Source organism: Trichomycterus rosablanca, chromosome 26 (assembly GCF_030014385.1).
Source record: "Trichomycterus rosablanca isolate fTriRos1 chromosome 26, fTriRos1.hap1, whole genome shotgun sequence".
NCBI lineage: Eukaryota > Metazoa > Chordata > Actinopteri > Siluriformes > Trichomycteridae > Trichomycterus > Trichomycterus rosablanca.
The window spans coordinates 8,172,611-8,190,310 of record NC_086013.1 but is presented as its reverse complement, the minus strand read 5'-3'; the positions used below and the strand labels follow the sequence as shown (position 1 = coordinate 8,190,310).

At 41.5% G+C, this 17,700-nt stretch overlaps 1 protein-coding gene across 1 annotated transcript in view; it reads left to right on the top strand.

The window, feature by feature from the left end:
- The window catches only part of lamc3 (laminin, gamma 3), a 226,051-nt gene extending 208,744 nt beyond the window's left edge, over nt 1-17,307 (top strand). Inside the window, exons 21-28 of the mRNA XM_062989196.1 lie at nt 146-280; nt 4,264-4,498; nt 5,527-5,670; nt 7,313-7,415; nt 10,600-10,802; nt 11,159-11,302; nt 12,635-12,734; nt 13,935-17,307. Of these exons, the coding sequence (XP_062845266.1) occupies nt 146-280; nt 4,264-4,498; nt 5,527-5,670; nt 7,313-7,415; nt 10,600-10,802; nt 11,159-11,302; nt 12,635-12,734; nt 13,935-14,176 (1,306 nt within the window). The 3' untranslated portion in view covers nt 14,177-17,307. The remainder of the gene's footprint in view (nt 1-145; nt 281-4,263; nt 4,499-5,526; nt 5,671-7,312; nt 7,416-10,599; nt 10,803-11,158; nt 11,303-12,634; nt 12,735-13,934) is intronic.
- Nucleotides 17,308-17,700: the final 393 nt, after the last annotated feature.

The window sequence follows — 17,700 nt, the reverse complement described above, 5'->3', positions numbered from 1 at the left end:
ATCAATACTATTAAGAGCTAATAGAAGGATTAAGGCTACTGCTAATACATTCCCACTTAGACATAGACTAGAAATAAATCCAGGACTTTAGATTAGTTGTGATCTTGATGAATTAGTGACTTAACTGATTCATTATTCTTCACAGTCACGAAGAAATTGCCTCTCATATTGAAGGACTAGCACAGGAGGCGCTGAACGTATCGAACAAAACGTACTCCGTTCTGCTGGATCTGCTGAACGATAACTCAGTCGAGCTCCATATACAGCGGCTAACTGAGCGGTAAGTAATCAGGATTTTACCACGTTGTGATATTGTGCATTTCGTTCAGAATCCAGCTGAACCAATGGAAACACTGCCACACTCACCCCACTGCTACGTGATGATTGCCTACAAAGCCAAAATGGACTGGCACCAAGCTTACTTAGAGAAATTACACCGATCAGCCATAACATTAAAACCACCTCCTTGTTTCTACACTCACTGTCCATTTTATCAGCTCCACTTACCATATAGAAGCACTTTGTTGTTCTACAATTACTGAATGTACTCCATCTGTTTCTCTACATGCTTTTTTACCCCCCTTTCATGCTGTTCTTCAATGCTAAGGACCCCCACAGGACCACCACAGAGTAGGTATTATTTGGGTGGTGGATCATTCTCAGCACTGCAATGACACTGACATGGTGGTGGTGTGTTAGTGTGTGTTGTGCTGGTATGATCAGATACAGCAGCGCTGCTGGAGTTTTGAAACACCTCACTGTCACTGCTGGACTCAGAATAGTCCACCAACCAAAAATATTCAGCCAACAGCACCCCTGTGACCACTGATGAAGGTCTAGAAGATGACCAACTCAAACAGCAGCAATAGATGACATTGACATTTGACATTTTCGGTATTTAGCAGATGCTTTTATCCAAAGCGACTTACAGTGATGTGACAGTGTATTGTCTAAGCAATTGAGGGTTAAGGGCCTTGCTCAAGGGCCCAACAGCAGCAACCTGGCAGAGGTGGGGCTTAAACCAGCGATTTTCTGATAACTAGTCCAGTACCCTAACCACTAGGTTAGTGTCTGACTTTACATCCACAAGGTGGACCAACTAGGTACGAGTGTCTAACAGAGTGGACAGTGAGTGGACACGGTATTTAAAAACTCCATCAGTGCTGCTTTGTCTGATCCACTCATACCAGCACAACACACACTAACACACCACCACCATGTCAGTGTCACTTCAGTGCTGAGAATAATCCACCACCCAAATAATACCTGCTCTGTGTTGGTCCTGTGGAGGTCCTGACCATTGAAGAACAGCATAAAAGGGGGCTAACAAAGCATGTAGAGAAATAGATGGACTACAGTCAGTAATTGTAAAACTACAAAGTGCTCCTATATGGTAAGTGGAGCTGATAAAATGGACAGTGAGTGTAGAAACAAGGAGGTGGTTTTAATGTTATGATTACGTCTGTGTAGAGAGCTCGCCAGGTTTTCAGACAGACTTACTATTAGTGCAGTTTTGTTTAATCACAGTTTTCGTTTGAGGACCTAACCCCATTTTGCATGTAAAGATGTAGTGCATGCCTGATCTCCTGCCCACTGAGTCATAACAGCGAGTGAATGATTCTCTTTAATAAAAAAAAAGCACAAATGATTCCTACTGACTCAGTTTAGTCTGTGTTGACGGCTTAATGTTAAAGCTCATAGTTTCGGAAGTACAGTGGTACCTTGTAACTCGAAGCCCCCTAAACTCGAAATCTTTGAAACTCGACGCCCTTTGTCAAGGAAATTGTATCCTTAAACTCGGTGTGTGTACGACTACTGCTTTGTTTAGCGTTTGACTTTTGTGCATTTGTGTGAAATATCCATTAAATTCACTCTAAAAGTGTCCACATGTATCTGTGTTGAGCTGGATTTTTCTCCTGTTTCACTTTTAAACTTGTGTTATAGCTCGGGGTGCTGAGGAATTGTAAGAATCAGCTTTTCTGAGAGTCTAAAACACATCCTTAAAAAAAATACTTAATGTGTCTTAATGTATTAAAAGAACGACATAGCAACACAACCTCTTTCAATTGTCTCTCTTATTATTATAATATTTTATTTGTTATTATTATTAGTTATTTTTAGTGTATATGTGTCAAAAACAACCCCACTGACCACTCAGGTGGTGCCGCGGTAAAAACGCACGCTGGAACCAGAGCTGGGGTCTTGAATACATCGTACATGAACAACGATTGGCCTGTTCAGATAGGGGTGGGATATTAAGTTGGATAGGGACTCTCTTGACCTCTGCTGGCTGATTGATAACGCCTGCACAGAGATGGGAAAAGAGGTGTGTCTCTCCGTACACAGTGCTGATCCGCACTGCACTCATCAAAGTGTAGGTGACAAAATGCATACGGCTGATGTCCACGTGTCAGAGGGGGCGTGGGTTAGCTTCAATCTCCTCAATCAGAGCGGGGATTGGCATTGGTGGAGAGGAAGCATGGCACAATTGGGCAACTGGACAAACTAAAAATGGAATAGGGGAGAAAATGCATTAAAAAAAAAAAAATTTAAAAAATGTTTTATATATATATACACAGGGGTTGGACAAAATAACTGAAACACCTGGTTTTAGACCACAATAATTTATTAGTATGGTGTAGGGCCTCCTTTTGCGGCCAATACAGCGTCAATTCGTCTTGGAAATGACATATACAAGTCCTGCACAGTGGTCAGAGGGATTTTAAGCCATTCTTCTTGCAGGATAGTGGCCAGGTCACTACGTGATGCTGGTGGAGGAAAACGTTTCCTGACTCGCGTCTCCAAAACACCCCAAAGTGGCTCAATAATATTTAGATCTGGTGACTGTGCAGGTCATGGAAGATGTTCAACTTCACTTTCATGTTCATCAAACCAATCTTTCACCAGTCTTGCTGTGTGTATTGGTGCATTGTCATCCTGATACACGGCACCGCCTTCAGGATACAATGTTTGAACCATTGGATGCACATGGTTCTCCAGAATGGTTCGGTAGTCCTTGGCAGTGACGCGCCCATCTAGCACAAGTATTGGGCCAAGGGAATGCCATGATATGGCAGCCCAAACCATCACTGATCCACCCCCATGCTTCACTCTGGGCATGCAACAGTCTGGGTGGTACGCTTCTTTGGGGCTTCTCCACACCGTAACTCTCCCGGATGTGGGGAAAACAGTAAAGGTGGACTCATCAGAGAACAATACATGGTTCACATTGTCCACAGCCCAAGATTTGCGCTCCTTGCACCATTGAAACCGACGTTTGGCATTGGCACGAGTGACCAAAGGTTTGGCTATAGCAGCCCGGCCGTGTATATTGACCCTGTGGAGCTCCCGACGGACAGTTCTGGTGGAAACAGGAGAGTTGAGGTGCACATTTAATTCTGCCGTGATTTGGGCAGCCGTGGTTTTATGTTTTTTGGATACAATCCGGGTTAGCACCCGAACATCCCTTTCAGACAGCTTCCTCTTGCGTCCACAGTTAATCCTGTTGGATGTGGTTTGTCCTTCTTGGTGGTATGCTGACATTACCCTGGATACCGTGGCTCTTGATACATCACAAAGACTTGCTGTCTTGGTCACAGATGCGCCAGCAAGACGTGCACCAACAATTTGTCCTTTTTTGAACTCTGGTATGTCACCCATAATGTTGTGTGCATTGCAATATTTTGAGCAAAACTGTGCTCTTACCCTGCTAATTGAACCTTCACACTCTGCTCTTACTGGTGCAATATGCAATTAATGAAGATTGGCCACCAGACTGGTCCAATTTAGCCATGAAACCTCCCACACTAAAATGACAGGTGTTTCAGTTATTTTGTCCAACCCCTGTATATATATACAGTATATATACAGTATATATATATATATATATATATATATATATATATATATATATATAAACAACCCCATTATTTTACATTAGCCTACAATATATGCAGTTCCACGGGCCCATGGAACGCATTAACAGGTTTCCAATACATCCTTATGTGAAAAAATACCTTGAAACTCAACGCCACTCCCAGAACCAACTGACATCGAGTTACAAGGTACCACTGTATAATGTTAAACCAGATCATCAGGTGTCTACATACTTTTGGCCATGTTGTGCTGATCAGAGGTCAGGATTGGGTGCTACAGTGATACAGTACTATAAGTGAAATACAAAAGTGAATAGAAATGCCTTATAAAGATCGTGCCACAAGACTTATGTGTGTGTGTGTGTGTGTGTGTGTGTGTCTGTTTCAGTCTGTCAGAGATGCAGCGTCTGAAAGAGAACCTCACCCGTCAGGCAAATGACACCCTCGCTGTCTACCTGTCAGTGCAAGAGCAGAACGTCGAAGTGCAGGCCATTTTGCAAAATGTCACCGCCACGCTACCCACGCTGCACCGAAAGGACACGAACAACAACGGCGCGAACGCAACCTCCTCACGGCTGCTCGGCGAAGCAGATAACACAACAACTGAGCCTCTGTTCGTCCAGGTCTGTACACGGATCACTTAAAAAAAACAAGAGATAATCACTCCATACCAGTCAGTCACACAATGATGTGGCATACAGTATTAATAAGAGCGTTTTAACCCATTTTTATTTAAATATTGGCAAATATGATCATTGTACATATTTACTGTACAGCTGTTTTGTATTAGATTAAAATAATAAAATAATAGACATCAATTATGTACAAGTATCTATGGTGCATGTTACAGCTCCAGTTTAGTCCCCAGTCTATGCCCCTGGCACCTTCATGATCACCTGTACCTCGTTATAAAATTAGTGTAAAAGTTGCCCATGTTTCCCTGTTTAGTCTGAGGGCTGTTTGGTTCAAGTTAGGTGTAGAAAGAGGTTTGGAGTTGGGCATTTTGGGTAGATCCATGTTTCTTGTTCTAGTCTGACCTTGAGATCTATGTTCTTTGTTACAGTTAGTCTTAGTCCATGTGTCTTGTTCTAGCTTGACCTTGAGATCTATGTTCCTTGTTAAAGTTAGTCTCAGTCCATGTTCCTATTCTAACCTGACCTTGAGATCCATGTTCTTTGTTACAGTTTGAGTTATAGTTAGCCTTAGTTTGTTACTGTTAGCCTTAGTCCATGTTTCTTGTTCTAGCTTGACCTTGAGTTCTATGCTCTTTGTTACAGTTAGTCTCAGTCCATGTGTCTTGTTCTAGTCTGACCTTAAGATCTATGGTCTTTGTTACAGTTAGCCTTAGTCCATGTGTCTTGTTCTAGTCTGATCTTAAGGTCTATGTTCTTTGTTATAGTTAGCCTTAATCCATGTTGTAATAGTTAGCCTTAGTCCATGTTCCTATTCTAGCCAGACCTTGAGATCTATGTGCTTTGTTAGAGTTTGAGTTATATTTAGCCTTAGTTTGTTACTGTTATCCTTAGTCCATGTGCCAAGTTCTAGCCTGACTTTGAGGCCTGCGTTCTTTGTAATAGTTTGCCTTAGTCCAAGTGCCTTGTTCTAGCCTGAATTAATGTTCCGCGGGGGACCTTTTTAATTTTTGGTTCAGGGTCTGGACCTAGCAAACAAGACGGCCATGTTGGATTTGCTACTCGAGTCAAAGAAGCAGCTGGTAAATAAAACCAGAGAGGGGTTGGACCCACGGCTGGAAAGCGCACGCAAAAATCTGAACACCGTTCAGGAATTCCAGCAGGTAAGTTTAAAAAGAAAACAGTTGGTGTGTAAATGATGATTGTCTATGTACAAACTTCAATTTCCAGAAAAGTTGGGACATTTCAGCATCCGAAACAAGTGTGGCGAACTCTTCTTAATCAGATCGGGGGTTGTGCAGGCAGCAGCAGAATTGGAAATGACTAGAATGGGAGATAAAGGGAAAAAATTCTGAAAAGGCAAAAATTATGGACACAAAACAAAACAGTATGATCGTGTCCCTCCGAAGCATGCAAAGTCGTCCGACACCCTTTTATTCACTTATACTTTGGCCAGTCTCACACATGGAGAGTCACACACAGATCTCCGCATTCCTCCATTTCTGTACAGGTGCCAAGGTCCTTATACAGCAGGGGTGTCAAACTCATTTTCACCGAGGGCCACATCAGCATTATTGTGGCCCTCAAAGGGCCGATTGTAACGTATCCTGCTGTGATTGCAGTCTGTTGTTTTTCTTGGAGGCTAAATTCTGCATTTATATTGTCCTCCTTTACCACAGACACAGCCTCATAACACAAGAGACGCACCGGTTTATCTTCCTGAAGCACAAACTTGTTTTCATTTTCATTCAATTTCCTCCTTCTGCTTAATTTTCTTACTTATCTTCTTGTACATTTTGGGATTATGTGTAAATATTTCTTATCATCTACTGGCGGGATGTGTCACTTTGCATGTCACAAAATCAGCATGCATTTTGAGAGATGCAGTTAATTTAGAATTTTACAGTGTATTTTAAGACAATTGTTCTGCCCTCACTAATAGTTTATCCCCCTTTCTCAGCTAGACAGACAGACAGACAGACAGACAGCTCTCTTCAGAAAACAGTCGGTTTTATTTGCTTCCCAGCTGTGTGATACACTGTGTGCACCAGAATGAAGTAAAAATACAAACAATAAAAACAATAAAGAACTTAATACAGTACAAGCACACAGCTGTAGTCAAGTGTTACATCTGGTACAATATGAGATTTAACCAAACGTAAAATAGCGCTAAGGAGTTAGCATTTTGTGTAAAGATACTAATTGCTATAGTAACGGTAACAATTGTATTTAATTACGGTAAATTTGTAAGTAAAACGCTGTGATATACTCACTAAACATTTACTAACAACTGAGAATATAAACGCCACTACTTACAGACAATTCTTTGGTATTATATTACAAGATAATTATTTATATTTATTATTATTGTTTACATTACTACCCGCGTTCTTTTGCCGTAAAAGTCACATGGCTTCTCAGCGAAGGTCAAAGTTAGTTGCCATGACTACGATGTCACCGGTTGCCATTTAAAGGCGCAGGTGTCCCATTAAATTATAAGTGCGTCTCTGTACCGACTTGAACCATCACAACAATCGTACAGTCGTTTAAGCTCTTGCGGGCCATATAAAATGACGTGGCGGGCCGGATCTGGCCCGCGGGCCGTGAGTTTGACACCCCTGTTATACAGCGTCGAAGACTCCACCCCCTTATTTAGTCCTACCTAATTTAGACTAGTGGCCAATATTGTCTGCTGCAGGCACTGCCAATGGTACCTGCTAGATGGGCACTCAGAGCTGAGATTCAAACTCGGGGATGTCTAATTATTATATCATGTCTAATTATTCTATCTTTTTTCACATGAAGCTGGCAGCACTGGCCGAGGGACTGAAAGAAGCAGCACTTTCTTCAGTGGTGGAAGCCAAGAAGACTGAGTCAGAGGTGTTCTCTCTCCGAAAAAATATAGAAGGTAAATTAAATTCCTTTTTGTTTGTATTCATTTGTAAGTAATATACACTATGGTCAAAATTATGTGGACACTTGACCAAGAGTTTGTTGGACATCCCATTCCAAAACCATGTGCCATAATATGGACAATATACAGTGCCTTGCAAAAGTATTCAGCCCCCTTGAACTTTTCAACCTTTTGCCACATTTCAGGCTTCAAACATAACGGTATGAAATTGTAATTTTTTGTGAAGAATCAACAACAAGTGGGACACAATCGTGAAGTAGATTAAAATTTATTGGATATTTTAAACTTTTTTTAGAAATAAAAAACTAAAAAGTGGGGCGTGCAATATTATTCAGCCCCTTTACTTTCAGTGCAGCAAACTCACTCCAGAAGTTCAGTGAGGATCTCTGAATGATCCAATGTTGACCTAAATGACTGATGGTGATAAATAGAATCCACCTGTGTGTAATCAAGTCTCCGTATAAATGCACCTGCTCTGTGACAGTCTCAGAGTTCTGTTTAAAGCGCAGAGAGCATCATGAAGACCAAGGAACACACCAGGCAGGTCCGAGATACTGTTGTGGAGAAGTTTAAAGCCGGATTTGGATACAAAAAGATTTCCCAAGCTTTAAACATCTCAAGGAGCACTGTGCAAGCGATCATATTGAAATGGAAGGAGTATCAGACCACTGCAAATCTACCAAGACCCGGCCGTCCCTCTAAACTTTCAGCTCAAACAAGGAGAAGACTGATCAGAGATGCAGCCAAGAGGCCCATGATCACTCTGAATGAACTGCAGAGATCTACAGCTGAGGTGGGAGACTCTGTCCATAGGACACAATCAGTCGTACACTGCACAAATCTGGCCTTTATGGAAGAGTGGCAAGAAGAAAGCCATTTCTCAAAGATATCTATAAAAAGTCACCTGGGAGACACACCAAACATGTGGAAGAAGGTGCTCTGGTCAGATGAAACCAAAATCGAACTTTTTGGCCACAATGCAAAACGTTATGTTTGGCGTAAAAGCAACACAGCTCATCACCCTGAACACACCATCCTCACTGTCAAACATGGTGGTGGCAGCATCATGGTTTGGGCCTGCTTTTCTTCAGCAGGGACAGGGAAGATGGTTAAAATTGATGGGAAGATGGATGGAGCCAAATACAGGACCATTCTGGAAGAAAACCTGTTGCAGTCTGCAAAAGACCTGAGACTGGGACGGAGATTTATCTTCCAACAAGACAATGATCCAAAACATAAAGCAAAATCTACAATGGAATGGTTCACAAATAAACGTATCCAGGTGTTAGAATGGCCAAGTCAAAGTCCAGACCTGAATCCCATCGAGAATCTGTGGAAAGAGCTGAAAACTGCTGTTCACAAACGCTCTCCATCCAACCTCACTGAGCTCGAGCTGTTTTGCAAGGAAGAATGGGCAAAAATTTCTGTCTCTCGATGTGCAAAACTGATAGAGACATACCTCAAGCGACTTGCAGCTGTAATCGCAGCAAAAGGTGTCGCTACAAAGTATTAACGCAAGGGGGCTGAATAATATTGCACGCCCCACTTTTCAGTTTTTTATTTCTAAAAAAAGTTTAAAATATCCAATTAATTTCGTTCCACTTCACGATTGTGTCCCACTTGTTGTTGATTCTTCACAAAAAATTACAATTTCATATCGTTATGTTTGAAGCCTGAAATGTGGCAAAAGGTTGAAAAGTTCAAGGGGGCTGAATACTTTTGCAAGGCACTGTATGAGCATTGATCAAAGAGCATTGGATGAGAGAACCTGGCTTGGGCAGGCCAAGTTGCTCCACACCAAATTAGTCAAACAGTGTCTTTATGGACATGGGCACAGTCATGCTGGAAACAGAAAAGGGGCTTTTCTTCTGAAGACTTGTCCGTAGTGTATAGAGGAAAATTGATGAGAGAACCCTGCGAGAGGTGAACCAAAATCTGGCAAAGAAACAACGTACAACATCTAAATAACTTCAGGCTGAGCTGGAGACATCTGGAGTGATCGTGTCAGCACATACCATACGCTGAACACTGAACAAAACAGCTGTATGGACAAAGGTCAAGGAGGATCCCATAAGAAGAAGCAACTGAACTTCGCCAAAACGAACATAGACAAACCACAATTCTTGAAACCTTTGCTAAAAATCTTCAGTCTTAGTACTTCCATTCTGCTTGACCTTGTTATCAAGTGTTTTTAGCTGCTTTAAATTTTGACATCTTGGACATTTCGACCGATATAACCGACAGAGCTAAACAGTGCTAAACAAGACTAACAGTGCTAACAGACTAAGGCAAAAGCTTACAAACAAAGACAAAGGCTAAGGCTAACAAACAAAGACAAAGGCTAAACAGGACTAGACAGAGCTAAACAGGACTAAACAGGACTAAACCGGACTAAACAGTTCTTACAAACAAAGGCAAGGGCTGGCGGGCGGGCGGACAGAATCAAAAGCAAAGTATTGTTATAGCAAACCAAACCGACAGAGTTAAATCAAAATAGTCTCCAAGACTGTTCCCCAGCACCCCTCTTAAATACCCTCAGATGAGGGTCAGCTGGGGCTAATTAGCAGAGGGGACCAAACATTGGCTTGTCACCCTAAACAAACACTCTTCAACCATGTGCTCCTGGAAAGGTGGGCGTGGCAGGTGCACAGGAGCTCCAGCAGGAGCACACAGAGGCCGGATCCGTGACAGGCGCTCAGTTATACAAGGACCGCCTCCTAGTGCAAATGAACGAGTAAATATGAGGCACTTGAAACATTAGGTCTTAAATTTAGAATTTCCAGCCAATTGCATATCACCCCGGAAAAAGGCTAATTTCACGGCCATGAATTAGGTAGGGCCTTACTCATAACTGATGCAATTACGACATCTACTGGCGTATTGATGGCGCCCGCACAGAGACTAGGAGTAATGGAGATCAGTGTGCAAATCTGAGCCACAAATGTACTCGCCTCGTGCAGGTGAATAGATGCACTTGGCTACAGCACACGTGTCAGAGGGGGCTTTAGGAGTGTAGGTCAGCATCAGTGGAGAGGAAGTAAAGTAAGCGAGTAAAATGTGTGTACTACAGGATTGGCTAAAGTCAAACTGGCAAATATGCAATAACAAAGGCAATTAGAAGAAGAGAATGAGAAGTTCTATGGGGTTGTATGTTGTATAACTCTTTCTTATATGTCAGACATGGAGGAAGAGTGGCCAGTCCTGCGCACCCAGACCCGAACAGCCCTGAAGCGAGAGAGCACGGTGGACGACAAGATCCTGACCGAGGTGAAAAAGAAGGTCAAGCAAGCTGAAAGAGCGCTCAAACCCGCACTGGAAAATGCCATGCAAGCTAGCAACACGTCAGTGCTGGCACAGGAAGCCGCTAATTCCGTAGCTAAGGTGAGAATGTAATGTTAACATGCAGGGCTAAATAAATAATGTAGAATGTGTAGCCAAAAGTATATAGACACCCCTTTTAATAGTTGATTTCAAGATTTTTAGCCACTTATTGCTAATAGGTGTGTGAAAGGGGCTGTACAGGACTAGTAATCAGAAGGATGTCGGTTCAAGCTCCACCACAGCCAAGTTAGCCCTTTTGGAACCCTTATCAAGGCCCTTAACCCTTGATTAAATAAAGCTGATTAAATAAAAGTGTATTAGTAAAAACAGTGTTGCTGCATAGTACAGGAACTGCTTGTACTTAGCTTTGCATCGAATAACACGTAAGGCTAATCTGCATTCTAATCTGCGACAAGGATTCGAAGGCGGCTTTGTCTCGGGGGAAGCAGACGAAGAAGACGTTGGCGCAGCTCAACACGGCTGTGAACGCAGCCGCGCAGCAGCTGACAGAGCTGGAAGGTTTAGTTGCTCAGGCACAAGAGGATACACACGTGGACGAGGTAAACCAGGAATACAAGTCGCTGAAAAATTATGCATTTTAAGGGGTGTTTGGCTGTTGTCACTACACTTTATTTAATATTTTACAAACCCAAATCAGAAAAAGTTGGGACAGCATGGAAAATGCAAATAATAAAACACAGAGTTTCTTACATTTACAGACAGGATGAACCTGAGATATTTCATGTTTTATCTGCTCAACTTCATTTCATTTATTAATAAACATCCATTCCTGCATTTTAGGCCTGCAACACATTTCAAAAAAAGTTGAGACAGTAAAGCATTTACCACTTTGTAATGTTGCCGTTCCTTTTCACCACACTTATAAGACGTTTTGGCACCGAGGAGACCAAGTGATTTAGTGTTTCAGCTTTTATTTTGTCTCGTTCTTCCTGCAAACACGTCTTAAGATGTGCAACAATACGAGGTCGTTGTTGTCACATTTTTCCTTTCAAAATTCTCCACACATTCTCTATTGGGGACAGGTCAGGACTGCAGGCAGGCCAGTCGACACTGCTTCTGGACATGGTTAACATAAGGCTTCTTTTTTGCACAGTAAAGTTTTAAGTGGCGTTTGTGCATGTAACTCTGTATTGTAGAGACTGACAAAGATTTACCAAAGTAATCCCTCACCCATGTGTTTATATCAGCTATTGTTGAGTGGCGGTTCTTGATGCAGTGCCGTCTGAGGGATCGAAGATCACAGGTGTTCAGCTTAAGCTTGTGCCCCTGGCCTTTATGCACTGAAATTCCTCCTGATTCCTTGACTTGTTTAATGATATTATGCACTGTAGAGGGAGAAATATGTAAATCCCTTCCAATCTTTCTTTGAGGTTCATTGTTTTTAAACATTTCAATCATTTTCTCATGCATTTGTTGACAAATAAGTAATTGTAAGGAACAATGCATTTTTAACTTGCATTTTCCATACTGTCCCAACTGTTTCTGATTTGGGGTTGTATTTAAATCATGATCATCACCTAATGAAACAAACACCCTGAACGTATATATGAAAATATATGACATGGGCGCCATTCGTAATTATTACGTTTTTTCAGCTGGACCAATAGCTTCCATTTATTCTATCATTTAATTTATGAGTGTTATTTCATGACCGCCGTGAAATGTGGCACTTTTTTTTTTTAATTCGTGTAATCTGTGATTTTTTCAGTGAATTTAGTAGATCTCTAATTATGACATATGGTCGCCATGTACAGGTCTGCCATGCTTATGATAAGAGTTTTCCAGTTCAGTGTTACACCTTGTGATTGTATGATTTTAACTTAATTTTTGTGGTTTAAGTAGAATATTTTTAACCAGTTTCTGCTCCACAGGCTGATGTTTCATTAGAAGGAGTGATTGGCAGCATGGAGTCAGCCAAGGGCCAGCTGGAGGACTTCACACACACACTTGCCGAGCTGCTCAGTCAAATAGGTACGTTTAGAAACCTTTTCATTATTAGTGTGCACCAGTGGCAGGACACTTACTGCAGAAAACCAAATACGATGCAAATAGCAGGCAGTCAAAATGACCTATTCAGCCTAATTATTGGCCTGTAAAATACTGACCTCAGCTCTTTCAGTCACACCAAGGGCTTACAGTTAACAGGTCAGGATAAAACACTGGGCATAAGGCAGGAATACCCTGAACAGGGCTTTGACCATCCTCTGTTCACACATTGCCAATCGTGTCTGTGTAGATGCCCGGATGGCTGATAGCTCTGCTTAGGTTCAAACAGACCGCTGCACCAATCGAGAGCCTTGAAATCAATTATACACAATAAATTAGATGCTTCCAACAAGCAACTCCAGTGCCAACAACACAGCTGCACAAAATCCTAACACAGCTGTACATAATACATTGTTACCATAACAACACACATCACCATGTTTCGATTGGTAAATGTATTAATGGGATGGGGTGAAAAGTATTCAGAGAAACCATGTGCATTAACATACAGATGCTTCAACAACGCCCCTTTGCAGCTTCAACAGCCTCAACTCGTCTGAACACCTTGGGATGAACTAAAACGTTGATTGTAGGGATGTAACGATACACTCTACCCACGATGCGATGCGATTCACGATACTGGGTTCCCGATATGATTTTTTCCCAATTTTTTAAACAAAATTAAATTGAAGACAAATAATGACAAAGTTTCGTTTTATTATTTCTCTTAAAAAAATAATAAAATACTGTATTTAAAATAAATAAATGAATAATACAAATAAAGAAAGTATCCTCACATAAATAAATTTGGCTGGAAAATTCCGAGCCTGGCAACCCTGTAGTGACATCAACCGGGCGAGGTGAATAGCGCCAGTGCCCTCTGCTGTTTAAAGTGAATATTGATTCATTGTACATGTAAACCGATTTGAATCGTTACACATGTGAATCGATTTTTAACTGTCTAGTGGTGCATCGTTACATCCCTAGTTGATTGTGAGCCAGGCCTTTTCATTTCACATCAGTGCCTGTCCTCACAAGTGGGCACAAATTCCTAAAGGCATTTAATTGGGCTACTACTTTATTAGTATTGTTTTGTGTACTTAATTTATTTAAAAATTTTGTTTTACCAGTTTAGTTCTAGACTATCCTCAAACGTAACATCCGCCTTTTATTCATGTTTTGTAGAGTCGAACAAGGATCTGGAGAAGTACGCCCGCGTGCTGAACGAGACGGCCGCCCGCCTCCGAGTCCTCCGGGGCAGCGTGGAGAACCCGGCGCTCAACAGAAAATTCCAGATTCTTCTGAGGGCTGCCGAGAATCAACAAGAACAGCTGCTGGAGCTCGAGAAGAACCTGCAGGATATCCAGGGAGAACGGGACAGCCTCACCGACATCGCCCAGAATCTGCCCAAAACGTGCCCAGAATAGAGTTAAGTGTAGGTGAGGGGGACCGAAAAGAGTCGAGAGGCTACAGATCTAAACCGTTCAGGCATTCCATTACTACTAGTATTTAACCAGACCTCATTTAGAGTCTGTTTGGTCATACGAGTGGTCACTTGCAAGCCAAGACAAAGAGCACGCTCACAGCAGACAGCTTATTACCTACATGATTTAGCATTTATCATTTAGCCAGGATACACATCTACAGAACACGTTTTCAAAAGTTGGTATATTAACGAATCATCACAGCAGATTAACAGAGTTTTTTTTCTATCCCAGATACCCTTCCTAGGCGTTTGACCTGCACTGTTTTGGCCACCCCCGTTGGAAATTAGCCAATCACGTTCAGGTTCGAGGCCTCCTATACCCATTTTCCGTTCCGGTTCCCGAACTCGATTTTGAACCGGTTCCGCGTGTTTCCACCGAAAAAAAGAGGTTCCAGACAGCAAACTTGCGTTCTAATCTGGCAACCCAGAATACTGGGTTTTTCAGCGCAAGCCGTGACGTCATCTGTGGGCGTGTCACAGTGTAGAGGTTTGAGATGTGGCAAAACCACGTTTGCGCTGCACTTTTATATTTCATAAGTTTCATATTTTTATAAGTTCACTTGATTACATTTAGATCCAGTTTGCCGCTGATATTTGCTGATATTTTCAAAGAGATGAACTGTGTGATATGACGTGGTACAAATGACAGAACGAACAACGCTTAACGTAAAGCGCAACGTGGCTTGTTGTACTAAAACAATGAGCGATGAATTTGGGCAGTACAGAGCGCTTATAACCAGTACAGAGGCACTTATAACCAGTAATAGCGGAGAGAAGTTTAGTGTTTCTGTGTCGTACTTTTAGTACATTAAGCCACGTTACGCTTTATTTAGGTGAAGCTTTTTGCGGATTCAGAACCCCGAGCTGTATAAACACCACACGTGAAGTTGATACGGCTAAACACAGGTACATGGGGAGCTTTCAGACTGGATTTGATGGTTATTTCACACAAATGGATGTTTGTGTCGTGGAACTTTATTGATGTTTTATCGCTCAGGCCGAGCGCTGAGCAAATCGGTTATTTACGCCGAGAGTCGCGGTGAAAGCGAAGCGCAAAACGCTTCTCACGTCAATGAACTAAAGAAAACAACAACTGCAACAAACACGTCTACGTCTTCTTGTCACCAACAGTTGAGCGATGCTTTTTGTATAGAAACGAACATCTGGAACAACAGCACAAATGCTCACAGGTAATCTACATGCCCCACCATCATGTTACTACTCTTCACTTTCGCTGTGTTACGCCCACCATTGATGGCGCAGGCTTGGTTCCAGAAAACTGGTGGAAACGCGGGTCGGTTCACTACAAAACACCAAGGTTCGAAGAAACCTGAACAGAACCGGTTCAAGAACCAGAGTTCTTTCGGTGGAAAAGCGCTACTAAGGGCCTGCGGCCCCCTGGTTGAGAACCAATGGGTTAGAGTACTTTGCCACTGCACCATCTGAGTGCCTGTGTACTTAATCCTAATTTTTTTTGTTTCATAGTGTGTGGTTGAGATGCTCCATTTTCATAAACATGGTTTGTAAACTGGTAATTATTTTTGTTTTTCCTAATAAGCATTTGTTCCCATCTGTCACAAGTACAGTCTTCTTTACATTGTTCTCCAGATGTGTATTCTCATTAAGTGATCACAGTGACATGGTCCCACAAGACTAGCTGTCTAGCATACAGGCCCTTAAATATGAAATCACTATACGGTGAGGGGAAACAAGTGTTCAGACACTTTCTTTTGCATATACTGTATGTAATTAAATGTGCACACGTTGTATTTTGACTTTGTACCAAAAAATATATAAATTGGTTTGTATTTATGATCATAAATGAGAACAAAAAATAATCATGGTTAAAGTAAAGGAGCTTCTCTGGGTTCTGTAAAATTCTCCGGGGCAGAATTGATAAATACACTATATTGCCAAAAGTATTCGCTCGTCTGCCTTCACACGCGTATGAACTTGAGTGTCATCCCATTCTTAATCCATAGTGTTTGCACCCTTTGCAGCTATAACAGCTTCAACTCTTCTGAAAAGGCTTTCCACAAGGTTTAGGAGTGTGTTTATGGGAATTTTTGACCATTCTTCCAGAAGCGCATTTGTGAGGTCAGACACTGATGTTGGATGAGAAGGCCTGGCTCGCAGTCTCCGCTCTAATTCATCCCAAAGGTGTTCTGTCGGGTTGAGGTCAGGACTCAAGTCAAGTTCTTCCACACCAAACTGGCTCATCCATGTCTTTATGGACCTGGCTTTGTGCACTGGTGCGCAGTCATGTTGGAACAGGAAGGGGCCATCCCCAAACTGTTCCCACAATGTTGGGAGCATGAAATTGTCCAGAATCTCTCGGTATGCTGAAGCATTAAGAGTTCCTTTCACTGGAACTAAGGGGCCGAACCCAACTCCTGAAAAACAACCCCACACCATAATCCCCCCTATATATGAACAATAAGCCTATGGGGAGTTTATTTTGAAAACAGGTTTTTAAAAATTAAAAAATGAGATCTTTGAGCTTTTGAGCCGGATTCCATAATGAACTATGAAGAATTTTGAAATTGTGAGTCCAATTGTGAGGAGCTTTAATACTTTGGGGAGATTAAAAACAGTTTGCCAGGAGATTTTGGTAAGAACTAAACCATAATGCTCCAAAAATAATATAATGATAAGTTAAAATACATTGTGTGTAAATGCATTTAAATGACATACACCAGGGTGAATAAATACTTGTTTTACCTCACCTCTGCATACAGTATGGATAGAATTGTAGGTAAGTAGCTTTGCAGAAATTGTTGTTAAATAATAAATCGTGCTGGTTATGTTTAAAACAGCCTGAATTCAAGGTAAAATGATATGGAGTAATAAGAAAACGTAATATTACCAATATGCAGTTTCACATTTAACCACATGGTGTCGCTACATGACATCTACAAGCTCCAATAACAGTTTGGATTCTGAATTTCTGACATACACACCATAGATGTATGTTTGGATTGCTGGATATTTTTACACAGCTAATAAATCCAAAGTATTCAAACACTATGTGTGTTTTTAACTGTGTTGTAATAAAATAACTAAATAATAAAATGCCGTTTTATATGCCGATGTTTAAAGCAAATGCACACCAAGTGCATTATGGGGTTTGTATTCCCCTACTCACAGTTTTCTCAGTCAGTGACCAAAAGTGAGATTTAGGGTGTGTTCGAAAACCTAGGGAGCTGTCTACATAGACAGAATTTTACGTCATCCTACATACGTAGAAGGAGGCTGTTTGAAATCCTAGATGCCTTAATATGCTCACTAGTAAGGTATCTTTCAACGCTATTTTGACTCCCAATGCTGCCTTAGCGGTGAAGGCAATAAAAAAATTAAAAACATGGCGGACGGTGCGGAGAGTCATTTTTAAATAAAAATAAATTATTATTGATTTTTAATTTGTATAAACTTGTATAAAATCATTTATTTGCAAATTCCGGCCCT